The following is an 8151-nucleotide window of genomic DNA, read 5'->3' as shown; positions in this document are numbered from 1 at the left end:
AACCAGCTTAACATTAAGAAGAAAGATTAATGATAGTTCAGTGGATATCCCAAAAATTTGGGGGCCTTGTCTCAATGATATTGTTCCCCCATCTGTACTCATCCAAAACTGTTTTAGAACAGGCCAAAATTGCATGTCAGAAATTTCTAGTTTAAATGTTAAGTTGTCTTTTAACTTCACTTTCTACATTATTACTTGCCACTAATAGTATGTTATGATTTATATATGAATGTAATAAAGTCTTTGTTCTACACATCTCACTAGTTTGAAATGGTGCTTTGGAAGATACTGCTTTTTTTTCCAGCAGCTTGTTGCATTGTCTCATCTTCTGTCTGTACTAGTGGGACTAGAACAGAATTTTTTTCAAGGATTGAAAAAGGAATACTTGTATTTAATTAACTATCCATAAAATGCCCATTTTCAAAAATACAGTCAAAGCAGAATTCAGTTGAGCTTTCTTAAACTGTACAGCTGAAATAAATCCTTACTTATTAGATTTCTGTCCTGCCTAATCCAAAAGGCTTAAAATGAACAAACGGCCCACGGATAGGATTTCCCAAATAACACCCTGAAACCCAAGAACATCCAATTTTATCTCCATCAGCCAATTGCTTCCTTTCAAACCCCCACACAAGCAGACCCTCCCCCTAGTCCCAGCCATGTCTCCCAACTGCCATTTATCCAGGTACAAGAAACCTCTTACTGCCCCCACCATCCTGCCTCATCCCCAGGGGGAGTTTTTCTCCCTTGCCACCCACATCCCCTCCAAGCCTGCACCATTACAGTGCAATATAATTCACTGGCGTTGAGTGAACAATTAGGTTATGTACAAGCAGTACTATGGTTGTATTGGTGTGGAGTTTGGCATGGGGTTAACTTGTTCTCTTGATGTGGTTATACTGTTTTTGGTACCTGACACTAGTCTGGTCTCAGCCCTGTTGTCCTTCAGTTTCACCAAAACCCAGTCAATTCACTTAACATTTCACATCAGATGTCACACTAGGATAGAGCTTCCCTCAGAAGTTTGGGGCAAGTAGGTAATATTTTGGACAAGGGAGTAACAGATGTTTCCCGTTTATTCTTAATAGACATATTATAAACCTCTTGGCTTGCCATAGCTGCAGACCAGATTAGAACAGAAATTTCATCTTCATTTGTTCCTGTTTCTTAACCATCAGAAGTCCTTCCATGTGGTGAATGGATGCATATAGGAACTGGAGACATTATAGGATGGGAGGGAATGTTAGAATATAACTCTTTCCCTCCCCTTAGACATGTTTGCCTAAAAATAACTTGCTGTAATGGATTGTCTTTTGAAGTGTGTACAAGTGTTTCTCTTAAGGCATATTATAATTTGATACACACCAGTCTTAGGCACATTGCTAGGTACTTATGACCTTTTGGGCCTGGATACATGACACATTTATGTTAGTGTAATTTGCATGGATTTGTACACAAGTGTAAATTACACCAGGCCCCAGAGGGGACAGAGGAACAGATATCCAGGGGTAGGTGGTCTCAGATGGTGCAATTACAGGGCCTTGCCACTTGGTAGGGGTATGTACAGTAGCACAGGGGTGGGCAGTTATTTCAGCTGGAGGGCCTCTTAACAGGTCTTGGTGAGTTGTCAAGGGCCACACACACAATCTTCCAGAAAATATCATTTTTAATAAATTATTGATTAAAAATGAATCATACTACTAAAAATTAGAAATCTATAATGTATCTTAATTTTATTTCAAAAAATATTTTTGTCCTGCTTTGTTTATTTTTGAGTACTGTATATAGAGGCAATTGCCTAAGCTCAAAATAGTTTTCGTCTTGCATATTGCAGTGGCGGGGTCGGGGTTGAGTGTGTGGAGGACTGTCGGTGCACTAGGTTCTGGCAGCTGGTGGGCGGGGTTGAGGAGTGGGGGCAGGGGGTACATGCAGCAGAGCATGCCTGGGTGATGCACTGCAGGTGCAGTCTGGGTCTCCTCACCCCCAGTCCAGCCCATGCCTGTCCCACAGTGCTTCGCATGAGGCCGAACCCCTGCCTGGGGCAGCCTGTGCTGCACTCCCACCTGCATCCACCCAGTGTCTGCCAGACAGTACAGCCCTGGCCTGGGTGGGACAGCCTTCCAGATACTGCTCCGACCCGCCCTTCTTCAGTGGCTGCTCCTTTCTTCTGCTCCTGCTTTGCTCCTGATGGTGGCTGTGGGGATACGTGCTAGACAGCAGATGCCCAGCTAGGCGGGGGCAAAGCTGCAGCCAGGTGAATTGCCTCAGCATGTGGGCTCTAGCTTCAGCTCCCTGCTGCTGCCTTCCACCCACTCCATGGACCTGGCATGATGAACAGCCACCTGTAGGTGGGCTGAGTGTGTGGAAGGCAGCTGGGAGCTGGAGCTTTTTAACCACTGTCAACCACAAATCAAAGTTCCTCCTAATCTTCATCATAAATGTCCTTCACTGCAATATGAGGCCATTTCTTCTAGTCCCATCCCCTACAGATACAGAGAAAAGTCTATCTCCATCTTTTTTATAACCATCTGTCAAGCAATACTGAAGGCTGTTCTCAAAATCTTTCCTCTCCCTCCTCCCCTCCCCATCTTCTGTTTCCCAAACTAAATAACCCGAGTTCTTTCAGCCTTTCATCATAAGTCTCATCTCCCAGGTCCCTGATCATTTTTGTTGCTCTCCAAAATAAGGATGTGGACAAATTGGAAAGAGTCCAATGGAGTGTGGGGCCCAAAACTAGATGGATTAGTCCAGGTGAGGCCTCTAGTGCCAAATAAAGGAGAAAGATCACTTTCCTTGATTTGCAAGTGGCACTTCTGTTGATACAAACCAGTAGGCTGCTGGCGTCTTTGAAGCAAGCCCACTGTTGGCTTGTATTGAGCTTTATAGTTTACTGCAGTGGTTGAGCCATTGATGACTACATGTTGAGTATGATAATCCAACCAGCCATGTATCCACTTTACAGTACTTTAATGTAGTTTCTTTTTCCTTAGCTTGCTTATGAGAATGTCATGGTAGACAATGAGAGATGCCATGCTAAAATCTAAGGTGTATCATATCCACCGCTCTTCAAACATCTTGCAGAGCCTGTCACGTTGTTATAGAAGGAAATCGGGCATGACTTGCTTTTCATGAATCTGTGCTGGCTGTTCCTGATCACCTTGTTCTTCTCAGGGTGCTTCACTATAGATTTTGTGAGGACCTGCACCATCTTTCCAGGTATTGAGGTCTGGCTGACTTTTCTCTATAATTCCCTGGCTCCCCCTTCTTCCCTTTTTTTAAAGATAGGTACTATATTTTCCTTTTCTATACACCTGACTCCTCCAAGTTCTCAAAGAGGATAGCTAATAGCTCTGAAACTACCTTGGACAATTCCTTCAGGATCTCAAAGCATCTTGTGTATCTTAAATAAATCCTAACCTGTTCCTCCACTACTGTAGTTTGTTTGTCTCCTTTACTGTCTTTGTTGCCAGCTGCACTCATCCTCTGGTGGTTGCCCCATTTGTGAAGGCTGAAGTAAAAAAGACATTAAATACTTTAGCCGTCTCTGCAGCATCTATAACTAGATTGCCTTCTGCATTCAGTAAGAGACCTATACTTTCTTTGGTTTTCCTCTTATTTTTGATGTATTTGTAGAATCCCTTTTTATTGCTTTTTACATTCCTTGCCAGTTGCATCTTAAATCACGGCCTTCCTAATTTTCTCTCTGCACGCCTGTATAACATGCTTGGGTAGTTTTACCCCTAACTTATTTTTCCTGCAGTAATATTATCCCACATTCAAATAAGTTGCATTGATATACGTATGTAGTGTGTCCAGTCTTTGTTTACACCAGAATAAATGTCATGCCTAGTTCCTGTATAGATCATGCCTAGTCCACGTACTAATAACAGTATAAGGATAGTGACCAACTATGTATTTTAGTGGTATGTTCATTGTACTTTCCAACTGAAGACTGCATTTCACATGCAATATACCATTGATATGAAATGTCCAGCATATTGTTGTCTGTACATTGATTTGTATCAGATTACTATTGAAACAGCACTTATTCATCTCACTCTATCTTGTGTATAGATGCAAGCAGAAAGTGGTGTTCATATTAAGAATGGCTATTGAGATGCAATTCCTGTTCATGCAAAAAATCTGAAGAGGCTGTGACTAAATGCATCTTTCTAAACATTGTTCTTCATGGAAATCTCCCATGATTTCCAGTGTGTGTGGAATGTATGCAAAATATGGAAGTTTCTTTGTATAGACGGGCTATACAAAATTATAACTCAGGAGATTAAACGCTTTTAGTTTAATGGGAGGACTTTTCTAGTTTAGGATATCTAGCAGTCCTCATATACAGTAGTTGTGAAATTATTATTATTTTGGTTCCAATTTTTTATATAATTTACTGACTCCTATGGGCAAACTTATTTTCCTTAGGTTTTTTCTTTTATATAGCAAGAAATATGGTTTCATTATATTATTTAAAAGCTCTGAAATTTTCTGTATTAATAGGCCTAAGGATTGTCTTCGGTCTATTATGAAGAGAGTGAACCATAAGGATCCTCATGTTGCTATGCAGGCACTGACAGTAGGTGGCTTCTTCCTTTTTATTTTCCTTCATATAGGTATGTTGTAAAACACATGACCTGGTTTTAATCTCTCTCTCTCCCCTTCCTCCCCTTTTCAGCTTCTAGGAGCATGCGTATCAAACTGTGGTAAAATCTTTCATTTGGAAGTGTGTTCAAGAGATTTTGCCAGTGAAGTAAGCAACGTATTGAATAAGGTAACTTAAGAGTGTTGACTGGTAGGATTTCAGGATGGAATTTAAAATAAATGGGAGATGAGCTGTGGAATATGTGCTTCTAGGGATTAGAAATTGCTTGTGCAGCCCATGTGGTGCGAAGGAGGAGAGGGTGGGAATTGCTCTTCAGTGGCAGCATCAGGGAGGTATGAGGTAGGGGAAGCGTGGGCTCATTTGCCAGCAGTGTTTGGGGTGGTGGGGGTGTTAGTGCAGCAATGGCAGGGTATCCTGGGATTCTGTGCAACTTGCAGCCTATGCAGTATGTGTGTGTGTGGCCTGAGACCTGTAACTGGTATAATGTGCTGTCCCTGGCCACTCTAAAGTTGGAGAGCTCTGATTTAAGGGAATCTTTGCCTTTAATCTTTGTTGTATATAGTGGAGCAGGATATTAGTTTCATGCAGGAAATGAAGAGAATTTTGCAAACGTCAATTTGATTGCTTTATATTCTGCTAGAAGTCTAAAGTTAAATTTTTTTTTAAATAAGTAACTTCTGACATTCTCTAGGGCCATCCAAAAGTTTGTGAGAAGCTGAAAGCCCTCATGGTGGAATGGACTGATGAATTCAAGAATGACCCACAGCTTAGTTTAATATCTGCTATGATAAAAAATCTTAAGGAACAAGGTGTTACTTTCCCAGCTATTGGTTCACAGGTATAATATGCTAATATTTCTGGGGTCTTAAAGTGATATATGTGTACTACTCAGAACTTACATAATTTCTATTAACTGTCAGTGTTTTATATAATTTTTAAGATTTTAATTTTTTTAAAGTTTCTGTCTTAAAAATTGAATGGTCTTTTAAAAAAATACAATTCTGTGATTTCATATTAGATTTTTAAATGATCCAGAAAGTGAGTTTTTAATATATATTGTAAAATCTGTTACCACTTATCAACTTTTGTGTTGCTTGGCTAGGCTGCAGAACAAGCAAAGGCAAGTCCAGCTCTAGTAGCCAAAGATCCTGGTACGGTAGCTAATAAAAAAGAGGAGGAAGATTTAGCAAAGGGTGAGTAGCTTTTTTGACTACTTTATATATTACTAGATAAATGCCATTTCATTATACATATGAAACTTAGTCTCATCTCCTTTTTTTTGCCTCCTGTTCTTTGTGAACTGTATGTTTGTGGGCTGAAGTTTTTCTATTTTTACATATTTAAAAATTGTCTATTTTCATAGTTTTTCAGTATATACATATAAACAAATCAGTTTCTTTCCAGAATTGCCATGGTTTGTGGTGTCCTTTATCATAGTTTCTTTTCAGTAACCTTGTATCTCTCTGCTTACTATGACAGCAAGGAATATGATGGTATGTCATATGCCAGCTCTACACAACGATAGGATCATTCTTATGCATTGATCTTCCCCAAGCCAGTCATTGGCTTTTAATATGGAAACAGTGACAATGCTAGCAGAATGGCTTATGGATTTAAATCTGCAGCAGGCATTGGGGACAAATTACTATACAACTAAGCAACCTGACAATGGTTACGTAGAATCTATGTATTCAATAAACTAATACAATTTTTGAATTTGACTTTGGCAGATGGCATTTTCAAGGAGTTTTCTGTTAGATAATTGAACTTAGATTTACTTAAATGCCCAGTAGCCATCCTGAAAACTTTGAGTAGGGTTTTAAAACTAACAGAGAGCTACCATGTGCTCCAGTAGTTCTGTCTTAGAAAATGCTGTTTGAAATGTTAAACTGTTAAAATATTGAAACGTGTATGTATCCAAAGAAAAATACTGATTTGAACATGTTGCATTTATGAACGTCAGATTTGATCTTGTGGACAAACTTCCACTGACTTCATTGGATCAGGCCTTTTATGTTTAAATATTAGTTACTGATTTTGATCCTGACTTCTTGAGCACCGGGATGAAGCTCCTATGTCTTCATTGTGAGTAGCATTATGTTCATTAGCTTTCACATGAGTTAGGTTTTTGTTCAATATGGTTATTTCTAAATGAAAGACAGAACTTTTATCTTGTGTAACACATTCAGAGTTGTATTTAAAGCTTATACTAAGTAAAATTTTTGAACCATTACCTCTGTAGCTGTGAATTTTAATAAAAGTAACTTATCTTTTGTAGCCATTGAATTATCACTAAAAGAACAAAGGCAACAACAAACAACACTTTCCAATTTGTATCCGAGCACTTCAGGTCTCCTAACAAATCACAAACATGAGGGCCGGAAAGTTTGTGCTATCTATGACTTTGAGGCTGCTGAAGATAATGAATTAACATTTAAAGCTGGAGAACTTATAACTATACTTGATGACAGGTAACTTGCATGGGCACACCTGATTGTTGAATACTAGGAGTAAATTCTTCAGACAAATGATGAATTTAAATATTAGGATCCTTATTAAATCCTCAGATTCTGCAGTTGATTGTTGTCATATTTCAGCTGGAATGACACTGTGATGACAGAAACACAATTAAGAGTTGCAGGAGCCTACTGAGAGAAAGTAAATTTGTTAAATATTGACCTTTGCTCTGAAGTTTTCTTTCTCTTATTCTTGACTCTTGTCTCTGCTTAACAGCTTAACGCTGTGCTAACATTAATTGCTTGATAGAGATACTGGTAAAACCTTCCTAATGTAGAGGCAATTGCTTGCAAAAATGCTTTTGAAAACAGATTTTTGCTCACTATTTCTTTTTCAACACCAGCATTTTTTGTGCAGATATAACTGTTTCAACACTTGTCCTTTTTCCAAAACAAATGTGTGTTTGTGGGTGGTTTAAAAGTATATGTTCCAGCAAAACTTGGCCAAAGTAGAATGTCTACAGAATTCCTAAAAATGCAATACAAGTACTATTGAAATACATTGTCAGTTAAAACACACACTTAACTTACTACTATTTAAGGTGGTATTAAGACAGTAGAATGCTTTCTTGACAATGACTGGCTGTTGAATTCAGATTTTCTTAAAAAAAAATATTCTGTAAGCACTTGTACATATTTTAAAATGATAGCTTAAAATGACAGTTGACAAATTGGCTTTGTATTCTCCCTGGCTAAGTACAGACATTTGGGGAGGCTAAATCAGGTTCAGAATGGCTACCTGATTTAAACTTCACTTGACCTGGTGTTGACCTTACACTTATGCTTACAGACCTGGTCTCAGGGACCAGCAGTCGGTCTAAACCTGTAACTGTCCAGAAGTTCCATGCACACAAACCAGTTTAAAACTTGCAGAACTCAGTGTAAGACAAACCTCAATCCTATGTAGTATCAAACTTATTCTATTTAGGTCAAACCAGCGCATGGAACTTCTGTATGTTTTCCCTGCACAGCCCTAGTGATGGGGAAAACCCAGCCACTGGCCTCAGTTCTGGGGCTGCTCTCTTC

The 8151-nt window shown here is 39.1% G+C and overlaps 1 protein-coding gene across 3 annotated transcripts in view; it reads left to right on the top strand.

Moving 5' to 3' along the window:
• STAM (signal transducing adaptor molecule) overlaps positions 1 to 8151 on the top strand; it is a 60251-nt gene that overhangs the window by 25961 nt on the left and 26139 nt on the right. For 2 of the 3 annotated variants that reach the window (XM_019508332.1, XM_019508333.1), the window contains exons 3-7: positions 4507 to 4582; positions 4682 to 4777; positions 5301 to 5447; positions 5712 to 5802; positions 6888 to 7080. In XM_019508332.1, the coding sequence (XP_019363877.1) occupies positions 4507 to 4582; positions 4682 to 4777; positions 5301 to 5447; positions 5712 to 5802; positions 6888 to 7080 (603 nt within the window). The remainder of the gene's footprint in view (positions 1 to 4506; positions 4583 to 4681; positions 4778 to 5300; positions 5448 to 5711; positions 5803 to 6887; positions 7081 to 8151) is intronic. The other variant, XM_019508334.1, reaches the window with a different exon arrangement.

Source organism: Gavialis gangeticus, unplaced genomic scaffold, assembly GCF_001723915.1.
Source record: "Gavialis gangeticus isolate Ggan-Ray unplaced genomic scaffold, GavGan_comp1, whole genome shotgun sequence".
Taxonomy (NCBI): domain Eukaryota; kingdom Metazoa; phylum Chordata; order Crocodylia; family Gavialidae; genus Gavialis; species Gavialis gangeticus.
The sequence above is the reverse complement of the archived record's forward strand: the minus strand, read 5'-3'. Positions and strand labels throughout refer to the sequence as shown.